The sequence below is a fragment of the Haliotis asinina genome, chromosome 7, assembly GCF_037392515.1.
Source record: "Haliotis asinina isolate JCU_RB_2024 chromosome 7, JCU_Hal_asi_v2, whole genome shotgun sequence".
NCBI lineage: Eukaryota > Metazoa > Mollusca > Gastropoda > Lepetellida > Haliotidae > Haliotis > Haliotis asinina.
This window is the reverse complement of record NC_090286.1, coordinates 6,744,132-6,760,787: the sequence shown is the minus strand read 5'-3', so window position 1 is coordinate 6,760,787 and position 16,656 is coordinate 6,744,132. Positions and strand designations below refer to the sequence as shown.

Genomic DNA, 16,656 nt, shown 5'->3' with positions numbered 1-16,656 from the left:
TAGATTATATAATCCTGTCAACGGAGGACAGTGAAATAACTAGAATATCACAGATATACATGTAAAACTAGCAATTAAATCTAAAATAGCTTAGCTATAATGGACAACACAATATAAAAATAGGCTATAGATCGCCAACAATTGAAAGTACATCACCATACTAAGGACCGTGGGGACTTATCCTACCTTTGCTACTTGCATGGACCCTAGCTGGATTTAGTGAGTGAGTGAGTTTAGTTTTACGCCACACTCAGCAATATTCCAGCTATATGGCGGCGGTCTGTAAATAATCAAGTCTGGACCAGACAATCCAGTGATCAACAACATGAACATCGACCTGTGCAATTGGGAACCGATGACATGTGTCAACCAAGTCAGCTAGCCTGACCACAGATCCCTTTAGTCGTCTCTTAAGACAAGCATGGGTTGCTGAAGGCCTATTCTACCCCGGGACCTTAGCTGGATTTACACCATCCCTTAAGCTGTTAGCAATTCAGACGTATCTAGCCAAAAATTAAACATATATGCTACGATTAAAACCAGTGAAAAAAATGCAAATCATACGAATTTATTTAGTCAGCACTTCCTTGAAATCTAACATTTTGAAATCCTGGGTTAACTTTATTATTCTGTATATTGTGAAATGGATATTACGCCGAAATATTCCAGCAATATGGTCGCAGTCTGTAAATGATCGAGTCTGAACCAGACAATCCAGTGATAAGCAGCATGAGAATCGATCTGCGCAAATGGAAACCAATGATATGACTGTGTGAAACAAGCCAGCGAGCCTGACCACCCTATGCCGTTAGACGACGCTTACGACAAGCCCACTCGCCCGCTAATCGAGGAGCCTGACATATGAGCGGATCCAGCTAATCTGCGGATCCTTCCAGGTCAGAGTTGCACTCATCAATAGGCCTTGCTGCCCGTCGCGCCCATACGCCACAAAACACAAACCATTAACGGGCAAAATATCGTGAAAATCCTGAATATATTTTTATTGTATTTCCTCAAGCCAATGCGTATATGTAGCAATTATTCAAATAATATACAATTCAATATGTCATTAAATATTGATTTAAACATGACATAAAACACATCTAAAATTAAACATGGTCACATCATTTAAAACGTATATAAAAACCCTACTTCAATTCGTACATAAGTAAGTACACACCTGGTGCGTGGGGATTATCATCAGAAATAATCAGGTAAATATTTTGAAAATGATTTAATTTTGGGTTGTGACTTCAAAAGAATGATGACTACAGTGGTATCCTAAGCAGAACACGAAACACACTTTTCAAAATATTTATCTCGATTTTTTTTTTTTTTTTTTTTTTTTTTAAAAAAAGTATGAAAAAACACAGGCGTGTACTTTCACAGTTTAGCATCCATGCCACGTAAAGATGAAGACAGGGTTCAGAAACAAATTAGTTTTTGGGCTGATTTGCTTTGATTTCCTTAGAACATGTACATGCAAAATTGTCCGGCAAAATAATGCATGCAAAATATTTGCTGGTGCACAAACATTCAGCAAACTAAAATGCTTTTCGATTGTGATATATTTTATATCCTATTTTCACGAAAAACTATTCACGGCCGTTTGTTTTAGAATGAAGGTTTCACGTCAATGAGTAAATTTGAGACGCCTTGGTCAGTTGGAGGTCAAGCTTCATGGTGCATGTCACGTCTTCTGATATTGTTTCCCCATATACACATCCTTTCACACGAAATTTTTGACTAGTTGCAACCGTTACCTAAATCATATGGGGTGTCTTGCTTAAGAGCAGCGTTAGAAAGACGTATAAACATAGCCTACCATATTACTGTATAAAAGTACTAGGGTAGGAGCAATACATCTATATGTCTTTCCAACGCTTTTTCAAAGCAAGACAGGCCCCAATTCCCTAATGTACCAACTCACAGACATGACACAAAAATAACTATATTTCGTTGAATTCTTAAGGATAAATACTGGCAGTCAGTGCTTTCTTATCCCACAAGAAAAATATATCATTTGTCCATTTTTGCTGGCTCCTGATATGTTCTGAGCTTTGATCCAATGATCATCAGATCAGGTGTGTCAGTGTTCAGTATAATATCAAAGTGTAATCTCATGGCGGTCGAGACGATGTGACTATATCACCAGCCAGAAATTTAACGTTAGAAGACCAAACAGTTTCATGGTCACTGAAATAAGCCCGTGATCATGCAGGTCTGTTCATGGTCAGGAACGGTACCCTCTTGGTTCCCAGGTCCCCCGTGGACGGAATGTGTCAATGACTGGTTGTACTTTCACTAACTGTCTGGTCTCCGCATCATTTCCAGCTGAACTATGAGAGCCGCAAGGTCAAGAGCGGATAACGTTATAAGGGAGACAACTGGATACAGCACATGGCATTTCCAAAAGGATTTGGTGTATATCATCACTGTTACGCCATCTGAGAACATAAGTACATTAATTAAGATCTTACTGCACATATTAAGATCATGCCTGCACATAAAAATGATTCTGCTTCACATCATCCATTCTTCTGATATCAACAATCCAATTTTAAGTGGAAGATTTATTGTTTCTTTGGTTCCTGTTGTATAATCTCGCTCTCACCAACATCCTGTTATTTAACTCCATTTCTGGTGTGCCTCGCCATGATATTGGTGGAATATTGCTAAAATCGGCGTAAACTACACTCACTCACTCACTCTATTATTTAACACCAGGCAATAATCAAGTATGCATCAGACAATCCAGTGGTTGATATTATAAGCAGACACCCATGCCGCAGGGTTATGAAGACACAGAGCCTGACAATGTAAATTGACCTTACGACCACCACATGTGTCTCGAAACTAATACTGATCAAGAATATCCAGGAGACTTTTTTGTTTTATAGTACTAATATCAGCTTCCGTTATAATACTCGGCTTGAAATACAATCATTCAACACATACCAGGAAAGAATGGAAACATATCGAACCTGGATATTTGGCTAATTTCTTGATGATGGTTTTGCGAAAACCAGCGGACAAAAGGTCAAGGTTGTTCACATTTTCCAAGTTCACGTCCTTGACCTGGTTTTGCCAACCGAGATATTGCTCCACGTTCACCTGCAAAGACGGGATGCTGTAGTAATCGCCGCTGCTATTAGATCTACATGTATAAAGGCATCTATAAAGTAACTAATACGGTGATCGACTGAGAGAAAATACACTTACTTTAGCAACATACCACAGTCGTTTGAACTTCTTGTCGTTCTTGAATATGACGTATGACATAACCAGCTGTGATGTCATTGCTAAGCTGACAACAACAGCGTTGACGATGTTGATGCTGTTTGTGCAGAAACAACCAACCTGTTATGGAAAACAACGTACTTTATACAGAAAGAGTAATGGGCAAAAAGACAATGATTCACAAGTTTGCTTTAATCATCGCTTTAATCGGCATATAATTCAACTGTACCGAAAATATGTTAATCTGAATGTATACGTGCAGGGTGGAACATTTTTGTACAGATATAAGCACTGTCATTCAACAAAATTCACTGGGGCCTTCCCCACAAAGAGTAAAATTGCCTTCAGAGACGCATGCCTGAAAAAGGCGACTGTTGGGATCGGCTGGTCAGGTTCGCTGACATGGCTGACACATGTCATCAGATGGCCATTCCGTAGATCGACGTTCATGACGTTCATGATGTCGACGCTCGTGATGTCAACGCTCGTGATGTCGACGCTCGTGATGTCGACGCTCGTGATGTCGACGCTCATGATATCAACGTTCATGATGTCGACGTTCGTGATGTCGACGTTCATGATGTCGACGTTCATGATGTCGACGTTCATGATGTCGACGTTCGTGATGTCGACGCTCGTGATGTCGACGTTCGTGATGTCGACGTTCATGATGTCGACGTTCATGATGTCGACGTTCGTGATGTCGACGTTCGTGATGTCGACGTTCATGATGTCGACTTTCGTGATGTCGACGTTCGTGATGTCGACGCTCATGATGTCGACGTTCATGATGTCGACGTTCATGATGTCGACGCTCGTGATGTCGACGCTCGTGATATCAACGTTCATGATGTCGACGCTCGTGATGTCGACGTTCATGATGTCGACGTTCATAATGTCGACGCTCATGATATCAACGTTCATGATGTCGACGCTCGTGATGTCGACGCTCGTGATGTCGACGCTCGTGATGTCGACGTTCATGATGTCGACGTTCATGATGTCGACGTTCATGATGTCGACGCTCGTGATGTCGACGCTCGTGATGTCGACGTTCATGATGTCGACGCTCACGATGTCGACGTTCATGATGTCGACGCTCGTGATGTCGACGCTCGTGATGTCGACGTTCATAATGTCGACGTTCATGATGTCGACGCTCGTGATGTCGACGCTCGTGATGTCGACGTTCATGATGTCGACGTTCATGATGTCGACGTTCGTGATGTCGACGTTCGTGATGTCGACGCTCGTGATGTCGACGCTCATGATATCAACGTTCATGATGTCGACGCTCGTGATGTCGACGTTCGTGATGTCGACGTTCGTGATGTCGACGCTCGTGATGTCGACGTTCGTGATGTCGACGTTCATGATGTCGACGCTCGTGATGTCGACGCTCGTGATGTCGACGCTCATGATGTCGACGTTCGTGATGTCGACGTTCATGATGTCGACGCTCATGATGTCGACGTTCGTGATGTCGACGTTCGTGATGTCGACGCTCGTGATGTCGACGTTCGTGATGTCGACGTTCATGATGTCGACGTTCATGATGTCGACGTTCGTGATGTCGACGCTCGTGATGTCGATGTTCATGATGTCGACGTTCGTGATGTCGACGTTCGTGATGTCGACGCTCGTGATTATTTTTTTATGACAGATAGACTGAATATAGCCGAGTGCGGCGGGAAACAACAAACATTAAGGCCTACGTTCTGCTTGATATGATAAAAAATGGGCGTACTTTTACATAGTGCTTCAGAGGAATTACAACTGTTACAGAATGCTAAAGAATGTGTGTCGTGGGAGGTGGTAGTAATAGCGGGGCAAATAGGGCTCTCATCTTGTATTTTAGTGTTGTCGCAGTACAATGTCGCAATGCCTTTTGAAGGCAGCATGGCTCACCGGGAGTCGTGTCACTGGTCTTATTGGTGGTAGAGAAACACCTAAGTATTGCAAACCCCATGGTCATCTGTCTCATTCATTACTAGTTCTCGTACTCACCCCTACTGCAATAAATGGTATAATGATGAAGAACAGCCAAGCGACGAATGCGCACGCATCACCTGCACGTGAGTAGTAACCGCCGCTTGGGAATATCCGCCAAAATCTCTCACACTGACCACTGGCTGGGTTGAATGTGTTCAGGGATCTTCCGCACCTGACCAAGAAGTTGTGTTGGACGAAAGGCCTGTACATACGGAGAGTATTCTTTAAAAATCGCGAATGAAAAGTTAAAATTAATGTCAATGTTTAAGATTTAGAGACTGCGTGAAGTGTTACGCCACTTTTAGCAATATACCAGTAATATCACGTCGGGGTACACCAGATATGGGCTTTATTGTGCCCATGTAGGGAATCGAACCCGGATCTTGGCTACCTCACAGTCCCTTAAGACATATCGAAATTTGGAACATACCTGCAGTGTCAGACAAATAACTACACGTCACAATTTTAGTTACCCTTTCAGTAATGTGTTTTTCAAGATGGCTGCCATCATCTTCTGTAGAAGAAATGAGAAGCAGACACCCCTGTGTGTATAAGACCACACGTATTTTCGCCCATCTTCACATATGTACTACACATAAACGTACGCTTCTTAGAGAGGTACACGCAGTTCGTGATCTGGACAACTAGCTGTCTGACTTCCCTTTTAGTGGAAGCAGCGGTGGCTGAATGGGTTAGATGGCTGAGTTTGTGGGCTGACGATTAGGTGCCAGAGTCTAAGGGTGTGGGTTCACGTCCTGGACAGGATTCAAAACAAAAAACGAGTACTGGAGTCTGTACTGAGAAAGAATAATCCCAAATGCAGTATGTGTAATATTCGTAAAAGTTTAATATAAAACTGGATATTGTAAATTTAATTTACGTTTCACAATAACAGCAAAAATGCGTCTCTTCGCGGTTTGTCTTGGTTTATTAGAGTGCCACTATAACATGTTATGAGGGAATTTTAAAATGCAGGAGGCTATCTGAAATTATAACATAAAAATGAACACTTTTACGCTAGAAGTAACATATTTGTTTTCAAGGATTCAATCATTGTCATCTTTTTGAAATAGAAATATGAAAAACCAACTCATGGCATGAAATACAAATATAATGGTGAAATGGAAAAAGTGAAGATAAAATCATGTAAAGGTTAACATAAAATGGTTATTATAATACATTTCGGTTTTTGTTTTAGTTTCAGTTTAAACTTTGGTATTGTCCCTCTTGGCTTTAGGAGATCTGCAGCAGACATGAGATATAGAGAGTCTCACCCAAGAGTCCACTGACATCAAATATATCCACACGAGTTGATAAAGTAACTAATATCCAAGACTTGCCGAGGATATTTTTGCCTTTATCAACGAGTGTTGATATAATTGATATCAGTAGACACGAGGGTGACATTCTCTTTATCATCCAGAATCATTCTTCATTAGTTTTCAATGAAAAATGTACATCTTTGAACACAGTACTATCATTAGATTTGCATTGCAGCGATCTCTTAGCATTGTGACGTCATCAACTTCATGGCGTCATAGCATTGTCAGGGTATTGTGCAGAGTCTGCTGTCTGATCTCACACAAGCAGTATCTCCTGTGGAATACAATTTTGGATGATAAATGTTAACATCTACACGGAAGTGAATATTATCACCATTACACTCACCAAGACGGTCAGATCTGGACATAATGACTGATAATATTGAACGGTGGTATAGGGGATTAGAGATTAAAAACAATGAGGAAGGGCCTGTTCATATAGGTCGTTATACAACCTGGGGCTGATTGACCAGGAAGAAAAAAACATAAAACAGATGACAGTTTTAATTGTTTGATCGGCATTCTGGAAGTGAGATTATAGCGTCTTTGAGAGTTATTTCAGCAATTGTATGGATAGCGTTAGAAATAATCTCCGTCCCGAAGGCCACCCGCTTAATATTGTATCGGACGGTCAGTTTTAAATATCTTCAGGACATTGTGGCCTTCAGTACATTATTTGTCTTTTTTTTCAACTGGAATCTTTTTTTCTTTATTAACGTTCGGAAATCTCCCATAACACACCGTGTTGGAATAACACATACGAGGAAGGGGTTTATCAATCTAAATATTAATATATTATTCATATTTCAGCATAGTGCGTGCTCTGGACTTGTCTAGCCGATGTGTTTCTATCTGCAGTTGTGAAAGAATAAATACAAACTAAAATTGATAGAAAACAGCTGTTACATTGAACTTATACATTTTACTATAGACTTTCATTGACTGGGAACAACGTGCAGCTTTTTGCTTTAAGCGAGCGGATAGAAAGATGTATTGACCTTCTCATAAATCAACATTGTGACGTATGCTCCTTTTTATCAGTATTTCCTTTAATAAGGTCACTTGTGTGTATCATCTTTTTCTAGCACGTGGCGAAATTATCCTATTCTCTTACCCTCTGAGAAGAGCAGACGACGAGCCGGTGAACTTCGCCTCCAGTTGTCGTCTGCTCTCGTCCTGTCCTCTCTTCCTCGTCTCGGCGATCACGTCGAAATCGGTGTCCATGATGTAGATGTATACAGGTCCATCGTTACATACTATGTCCAGGGTTGGTCAGCTAGGAGTATTCACGTCGACATTGTAACATCCTGACTCAGGACCTCTGAAGATAACAGTCCGTTACATGACACCCACAAGGCCTTGTTCCTCGCAACATTGGAACTATGTCGTTTGAGTATGCCGCTCACTCGCATATGGATCATCTACGTGTAGGTATCATGTCAGCAATATTTCAGCTGTCTTATATTGACCTATAGACAACGGAGTCTGGATAATACAAACAAGTAGCATGTTGCATAAGCAGCGATCCATACTGTTGACATTTCGTGACACTTGAAGACACACTAACCATAACCACAAAAGAACACTGTAATCGCGTTTGCATCCACACTGTAACCACTGCATGCACACTGTAACCACTGCCTCCACGCTATTAACACTGCATCTAGTCTATAACCGCTGCATTCAGGCTGTAACCACTTTACACTGAAACCACCGCCTCTACACTATGACCACTGCATCTAGACTGTAACCACTTTTGCATCCGTACTGTAACCACTGCCTCCACACACTGAAACCACAGCATCTAGAGAGTGACCACTGCATTCAGACTGTAACCACTCCACAATGTAACCACACTGTAACCATCTTTGCATCCACACTGTAAACGCTGCATTCAGACTGTAACCACTGTCTCCACACTGTAACCACTGCATCTAGACTGTAACCACTGCATTCAGACTGTAACCACTTTACACTGAAACCACTGCCCCGGAACTGTAATCACAGCATCTAGACTGTAACCACTGCATTCAGATTGTAACCACTTTACACTGAAACCACCGCCTCTACACTATTACCACTGCATCTAGACTGTAACCATTGCATTCAGACTGTAACCACTTTACACTGAAACCACTGCCTCTACACTGTAGCCACTGCATCCACACTGTAACCAGTGCCCCCACACACTGAAACCACTGCCTCCAGACTGTAACCACTTCACACGCACATTCGCTTTGTCACCATTATATGTAAATATACAGAAACACACACACACACATACTGTCTCTCTCTCTCTCTCTCTCTCTCTCTCTCTCTCTCTCTCTCTCTTATGACGCGGGTCGATGCTGACGATCGCGACATTAACGAAACGAAAATGAAGATAATTGCGATGTTGACAATGATATTTTGACGATGTTGTTCTTGATCATGATGATGATAAAGACGAGGAAGAATGATGATGGTGATGATTGTGAACAATAACACTAACAGTGATGGCAGCAGGTATGCAGGTCATCATATTGCATCACTGTGCCTCCGCTTGCCAGGTGTGGCGACAACGACAGACATCGAGGTGACAAGTCCCTAACTACCTACGGTGAGGCCACCCACACGCATACACGAAAACAGGCATAAATACTAACTAACTCCCAAAAGGTATGTCTGAAACGCGCCATAAAATTCACATTATCCACATCACACGAAGCATGTTCAAAGACGAATACCGAGAAGTAGGTCGACCTATACAGGCCTAGATCTGTTTATAAACTAACATAAACTGCAGCAACTTCACATGTAAAGCCGCTGAGATAAGTTGTCGAGGTGCTTACCTTGTCCAGGGTTCCACTGAGGACCCTGTGGGTGGGTGGTGTTGGGTGGGTAGTGTTGGGTGGGATGGAGTATGCCCACCGCATTCGATGTTCCCTGGAACAGAGTCTCCCTTCCGGATATGCAGCCTGTGTGGCAGTCTTGCTCCAAGACTATGCTGAACAATTAACCCAGGGATGTGGGTTACTTTATCTTCATAACCGGCAAGTCTACATACCCCGACAACTACAACCCCTGGTAGCTCACTGCGTCAGGTTGTTCATATCATTTACACTATAACTAGAAGTTATTGCTTCAGCGACCTAAGTTAGACAAGTCTGTTCTGTCCCCATGTCCTACTTCAACTGAACAGCTGATAGAGCAGCGGTATTGTGTCAGGCGCAGATGAATGACTGGCTGACGTTTATATGTCGGTCTACTAAACCCGGAGCCCCGTCACTGCCATCCTCATTAAACCGCACCGCGGTATAGAGAGATCATTTGCCGCCTGGGACAGTGGGTACCCCAATGGTTAAAGTGTGAACTCGTCACGCCGAACACCCGGGTGACATGGGATATCAGCGGGTTTCACAAGAGTTATAAATGCATTTTAATCACTCAGAGATTCCTTTCCCATAAAGGAGATTCGCCGTGATAATACTGACATATATTGTGAAGTACGGCATTAAAAACACTCAGTCACACACTGTTTTGTCACAGATCTAAACGATTGTATATTTAAGGTTTGATGCCATCCAACATGTCTAGAGATGTTTCACATTCCATTAACACTGAACTGGCGGTTATTCGAGCCAATTTGTTTAAGCCTAAGAGTACAACGAGATATTTCCTCTCATACGAGGGCGAGTAAAAGTCGGCCAATGGAAAGTAATGGGTGAAGTCGTGAACCACCATTCATACCGTTGGGTTCAAAGGGTGACTCTGCTAATTGTCATTCGACGCTAGGCAAGAATCGGTGTACACAAAACTCCAGCGAGTGTGTGAGTTTAGTTTTACGCCGCACTCGGCAATATCCCAGCTATATGGCGGCGGTCTGTAAGTAATCGAGTCTGGACCAGACAATCCAGTGATCAACAGCATGAGCATCGATCTGCGCGATTGGGAACCGATGACGTGTGCCAACCAAGTCAGCGAGCCTGACCACCCGATCCCGTTAGTTGCCACAAGTAATGTCAAGGGATGAAGTTCAACTTTAATGATAACACTATATGTAAGTGACACGGATCTTTATCAGAATATGCAATGGAAGTGTGGGAAAAAGGAAATGGACGGAACATCTTGTCCTTTTTTCATGACATACCGTTTAAAAAGTATGGGGTATTCCATATTACGGGTATACCACTAGCCAATACCAGTGCCAATGCATATGAGAAAAATTAACATGCATCCATACAGATGAAACAATCCCAAAGGAAGGGAATAAACTGTCACATTTTCCCATAACTTCTCTTCCTCATCTGTTTCCTCTTTGGCTTCATCATTTGCATTTTATCCTGTAACTCCAATATCCCCTACTATTAATGGCATAAATAAAGTCAATGAAAGACAAGAACCAGTCATCGACGACACGGATTCTATTGAGCGTAACAACGAAACAGAGGTGACCATTAAATGAACTGGATCAATGTAAATATGCGATGACACCGGGTGCTCAGAAAGGGTAAACACGTCCTGCCTTATCAGGAGCACCCGTCACGCACACAGTCTGCTAAAAAAAATGTGTGCGTTTGTTGTCTGAACCCGCACAACAGGACTTCTCCTCCCCTGATGTCTTTGCACAACATCTGATGGATGGAATCCGGACAGAAGTTGACAATATTCACAAAGTGAAGACTTAACCCGAGGGAAGCGGGGTAAGGAACAAGACTGTTGTTCTCCCCAAACGGTTTTGTCTTTGAACATAGCTGACTTGGTTCCTTGGGGAATGATGATACCATCATTATACTCCCGGATCCCGATGCCAAGGTGTTCATGCCGTATCTCCATTGTCGATTTCATAATTACTCACAACAGGGCAGTTATATTTAACACCACTCTTCGCTATACATGGTTGTGTGCCTTGGCTGTATCAGGATCTCTGTCTGATGATGGGTTCTGGTCTCTGTATATAGTCTTTAGTTTTTCTGCACTGACCATTTTGGGTTTCAGGGCAAACATCCTATGGATCAAACAACTCAATTGTTAATTGTTAATGCAGAAATGGGTGGTTAAAAGAACCCCGTCTCAACATCATTACTTCATGATTCAAGACGTGTAACATTCGTGTTGAAACATTTACAGTAGAATCACAAACATTCTGCTTTATGAAAATACAAATCATCCATACATCATGAAGATTCATCATGTTCGTCAACTGGCGCTAAGGTACGCTGCTCGGTCGGCCATATGCGCTGATGCAGCTGTTCCTCATCAAGGGGGGAAGATTCTGAGAGAGACATCTCTACCTTGGTGATACCATTGAGAGACGAGTCACTACCGCTGCCAACTTCATCAAATGACATATTCTTTCTCTCTCTGCCCAGATCCATAGGACGTTTGTTCTGATATCTCTGCTGTCGCGCAGGTATCGACATTGCGGCCAAGGTCAACGTCGTCCTCTGTGTCTCACACAACATTCGGTAGCGATTTCCAGCATCCTTGAGTTCGGTGGACACTCGGAGGTAATTGTTGACTTGCTCCTCCATCCTGTCCTTGTGGTTCTGAACTCGCCGTGCCCGACGACACACCCTCAGCAGCAGCAACGTCACTGTGCCAACCAAAGCGTACACCACTACCGTCACGATAATGAAGTTCTTCGCACCAGTTTCGTCGTAATCTTTCTCAGTGCTCGTTTTCGCAGTCGTGCCCGTCTTCAAACATCCCGGCTTCCTGATAGTGTTCACTGTTTCTGAATGTGTTGTGTTTTCAGATCTATATACATCTGAATCTGACACATCAGTGATGGTAGTTCCCTCCGAGGCTTTTGCACTGAAGACAGGCGTAGTCTCCGTTGAAGGTACGAAAGCACATACTACAAAGACCATCCTGAGAACGACGTTAGATACGGCCTGTGTCATCCTTCACCCCCACCAACACCCACGTCATCACACGTCTTCAACTCTCGTGCACCTCGACTTTATACAGTCACATTCCTGTTCCAACAGAAAGTCATTTAGAAAGGATATTTAAGTCAGCTATAATTGCCTATATTTCTCAAATTTGGGGCTACCATCAATCTGGACCAGGGGCCCCGTTCACAAAACAAGCCTAAGGTCTTGTAACTTTTCTCGTAGCATTCCTACTTCTTATGTTACAGTATAGGAGGTACGGATGCTACGAGAAAAGTTACGAGGTCTTAGGCTTACGAGAGCTTCGTGAAACGGGGCCCAGTAGTTTCGGCTGACGGTGGCATCCGAGTGCATACACACTGTCTTACAAGGTGCTAGGTAATATATAAAGAACTTACTATTGGCTGTCGCAGTTTCAGGGGAAAATGATTCCTACCCAGCTTTAAGGGGTAACTTCGATTCAGCTGTCACCGGTACTTCTCGAGAGTAATACACGTAGACGTAGACACTCATCCCGAATCATTTGAAAGAAAGCTTCAGCGGTTGTGAGCAATTCAAAGACAGGATTCTACCAAGGCGACCCGAGAATAGAAACAGTGCCGGGAATTTGTGAATATGTCTTATTGGCAAGGTTTTGTGCAGACATAGCCATGAGTCTATTATCGCTGCCACAGTGCAACGCGAGAATAATCCACGCTTGTGTTCAGCAGGGTCGCTCACTCCGTCCTCGGCTATTCAACCTCACAATATCCCGTTATCGTGACGTTATGCGTTGACAGTATCGCTCCAGAGAACACCATTCAATTTGTCTGCCCGAAATAACGCGGTTTGAATATTTCTGCTAGCGCTGGGTTGAGTGTTAACTATATACATTGCAATAACAACCCACCTTATGTGACCTTCCCTTAAACAGGTCAGTTCCCCCACGTATTCACCAACATAACCTCAATTTCTCACAAATAAATAAAGTATTGCCACAACATATTAAAAATCTCGTGACGTTATGCGTTGACAGTATCGTGTACCACTCCAGAGAACACCATTCAATTTGTCTGCCCGAAATAACGCGGTTTGAATATTTCTGCTTGCGCTGGGTTGAGTGTTAACTATATACATTGCAATAACAACCCACCTTATGTGGTCCTTAAACAGGTCAGCTCCCCCACGTATTCACCAACATAGCCTCCACTTCCCACAAATAAATAAAGTATCGCCACAATGTATTAAAAATATCTTTTTGCCTCATTGTTAATTGTTCACAATAGATATATTTAATAGGTGTTGCCTTGCCACAACATTTTTAAAATATATTTTAGTCTCATTGATCACAGCTTATGGTTCATTTGACATCATTATTGATGAAACATTCATATATATAATTTTATAGGTATTGCGACAACATTTTAAAAATAGTTTTATTTTATTGTTTGCAGCTTTAAGGATCAAATAAAAAACAATCTCATTTATTTATTTCATATCACCATTGATAATTATATGATAATATTCGCTGTATCGCCGACGGATGCTTTAACAACATCATCAAGGGAATAAATATATGTTTATGTTATCGCGAATGTTATAAACTACTTCGTTATAAACTACTTCGTTATAAACTACTTCGTTATAAACTACTTCGTTTTAAACTACTTCGTTATAAACTACTGCATTTTACATTGACAGGGACAATTGGCTTTGTATAAAAAGTTCAATGGCGACGTTTAGCAGTGAGATCTTCCTTTGTAAGAAGGAGTATTGGCGCGAAAGATCGTCATGTGTTTGTTCGCGCAGGTCTTTATCCGTCTTTGTGCACAAAAAGACGCATACATCAAGTTCTAAAACATGCTTTCATTCTCAGCAAGTACATTTACCCAGCTCCTCCCCCAGAGTCAGGTTTCGTCATGTACGGTTCATACAGCGAAGCCCTGTAAACGAATGCGCTTTACAAATAACACAACCGACTTAATAGAATACATCAACTGACTGTTGTGTGGCTAAAGAAAAAGTGACGGATCGAACAATGCCAGCATAAGGTGACACATGGACTGAGTAGAGGCCAGTCTAGTATGGCGACTACACCTTGCAATGAAACTTTGGAGGACGCAACCCTTGCCACTAACACGACTTCAACGCGCGTCTACGACGGCCGAGGTGCGATGCTGTTCACTGTTGCTACAGTGCTGGTGTACGGCATGAGCATCGTCGCTTTCATTGCTGGGCATCTGCGTCGCCGAAAAACTACCAAAGAGGAAGAGTCCCAGATTTCGAACTATCTGAAACGATCAGACGATATCCGGCGTCAAGCAGTCAAGGAAGATGTGTTGCGACTGCGCTCACAGCTCCTGGCTGGGTCTGTGATAGTGAACACCCCGAACGAAAGACGGAAATCACGAGTCTATCGAACAAAGCAGTACCAACAAGATGACTTAGTTCCGTTGAGACCCTCAGACAGGACCTCAAGTAATGAGAGTATAGTGCTTCCCGCTTGTACAATTCCACGGCCTAATCAGGAGACGACACAGTATTCGTTATCTGAGGAATCAAATAATATTTCCTTGGATAATATGTCCCCAATATCTGAAGACATCCCAGTGTTTCCACAAGAAGATGGACAGATGGATTCAGAAGATGAAAATTCCAGACTATTCATGGAACAGCAAGGTAGGGGGAGGCCTCGGAACAGCCTCTATCAGAGTCTACAACACTCCCTCCTCAACGGTAACGTCGCTCAGAACAATCCGACGTCGTCACCGGACGGAAGTCCGGACCTAGAGCAGTGCAGGCGTTACCGAGAGCGACGTCGCGGTGGTGTACTTGGCGTGCAACTGCTTCCTCCGCCGAATTTTACGTAAACAGACGAGGTGCAAATATTGGACTATACACATATGAATATGCAGCTGTACTAGTATGATGAATGTGATACCAATACTTTATCGCCTTGACTCAGCTAAACAGGAGTCCTACACAGGTTCAGAATGATTTTGCAAGTCTAGATTGCCTCAGCACTAGAAATTTAGCATTGGCCTGGTTTTCAGATTGGATTTGCTTTGTAAATCTGTATTTCTAGACTGAATGAATATATCTTTAGAAAGAAATAAGATGCCCGTCTAATTCACGGGTAGCAGTAGCATTATGGGTGTGAAAGAATTGATCCCGAGATAAGACTGTGACCAGGAAGTAAAGTGTCGTGAAGTAGAGGCATCTAATACTACACAATGCAGATGCCTCTGTGACAGGCCTTTAAATGGGATAGGGCGTCATCATTTTGGTCAGTCCACCCCGTTTGTGTCGGTTACCTCAGTGACCGCCATTCCGAGTACCTCAGTGACTGTACTCCTGGGACTTGTTGGTCAAGCCTGGCATCACGGAAGGTTTCTATGGCAAATAGAGTGGACATGTGTACAACGTAATGGGATGGTTACATGTGGATGGAGTATATTAGTGGAAAGGATGCATAAAGTTTGTGTTCACAGAGTGGCTTTAGACAAAGAAATACTGGACAGGTGGACAATCAAAGAATATCAGTCACTGAATAAAATGCTGAACATTAGTATACGTTGCTTCATTCACTCAGTCACAATGTGCCAGGAAATATCAACGCATTTCGTGACATATTCTGTAGTTCTTCTCGTAAGTATCTTTATTAAGTATCATTATTGTGTATTTGCTCTAAGCGAATACAAAGTGGGAGCAAAACAGGGCGTGATACGTACACACAGTTGCCATTTTGGGGAAACATACCAAGGTCTATATAATGCTGACAAATCTTGAAACATAATCAGGATATTTGGGATTCAAACCGGAGATCATAGGTTTCTGTCACATCAAAGGGACGCAACTCTGCTAAGCGACATTTCGTCTTTGACGAAAGGGTCGCCCAACCCACGTCAGTACATGTATCGTCAGTCTTTTGCAGAAATAAATTCATAATATAGTTATTTTCCACATCACCATCTGCAACAGTGGTGCCAGCAATATCAAAGTGGATGGATTTGTGGGGTTTATGTCGTTTGTTGTTTAACGCCGCATTCATGTATATTCCAGCCACATGGCGTCGGTCTGAAGGTAATCGAGTCTGGACCAGACCAGACCCCACCCCCACTTGCCTTTGCGTGTGTTTATGACAGGTGTCAGCGGTTGAGAAGGATTCGCTCACCTTTTCAATAACTCCTGATATCCCATTCACCGTAATTTCGTATGTCTGTGAAAAAAATGTTATCTCGCTTTAA

At 42.6% G+C, this 16,656-nt stretch overlaps 1 protein-coding gene across 2 annotated transcripts; it reads right to left on the bottom strand.

Moving 5' to 3' along the window:
- Nucleotides 1–975: 975 nt before the first annotated feature.
- Nucleotides 976–9,763, bottom strand: LOC137290243 (uncharacterized). 2 transcript variants are annotated; one of them, XM_067820999.1, is made up of 6 exons: nucleotides 9,386–9,763; nucleotides 7,669–7,875; nucleotides 5,248–5,434; nucleotides 3,223–3,360; nucleotides 2,985–3,114; nucleotides 976–2,447 (listed from the first exon to the last, which is right to left on the bottom strand). In XM_067820999.1, the coding sequence occupies exons 2-6, from the start codon at nucleotides 7,776–7,778 to the stop codon at nucleotides 2,305–2,307; spliced, it is 708 nt and encodes a 235-aa protein (XP_067677100.1). In that variant the 5' UTR covers nucleotides 7,779–7,875; nucleotides 9,386–9,763; the 3' UTR covers nucleotides 976–2,304. The 2 variants fall into 2 exon arrangements, with proteins under 2 accessions (XP_067677100.1, XP_067677101.1); XM_067821000.1 differs by having other exon boundaries at nucleotides 7,669–7,830; nucleotides 9,386–9,759.
- Nucleotides 9,764–16,656: the final 6,893 nt, after the last annotated feature.

Coding starts and splice junctions, on each gene's coding strand:
- LOC137290243 (XM_067820999.1), bottom strand. CDS start 7,778: ATGGACACCGATTTCGACGTGATCGCCGAGACGAGGAAGAGAGGACAG. Junction 5,435..7,668: donor TCGTCTGCTCTTCTCAGAGG/GTAAGAGAATAG, acceptor CCGTATGTACAG/GCCTTTCGTCCAACACAACT. Junction 3,361..5,247: donor TACCATTTATTGCAGTAGGG/GTGAGTACGAGA, acceptor TTTCCATAACAG/GTTGGTTGTTTCTGCACAAA.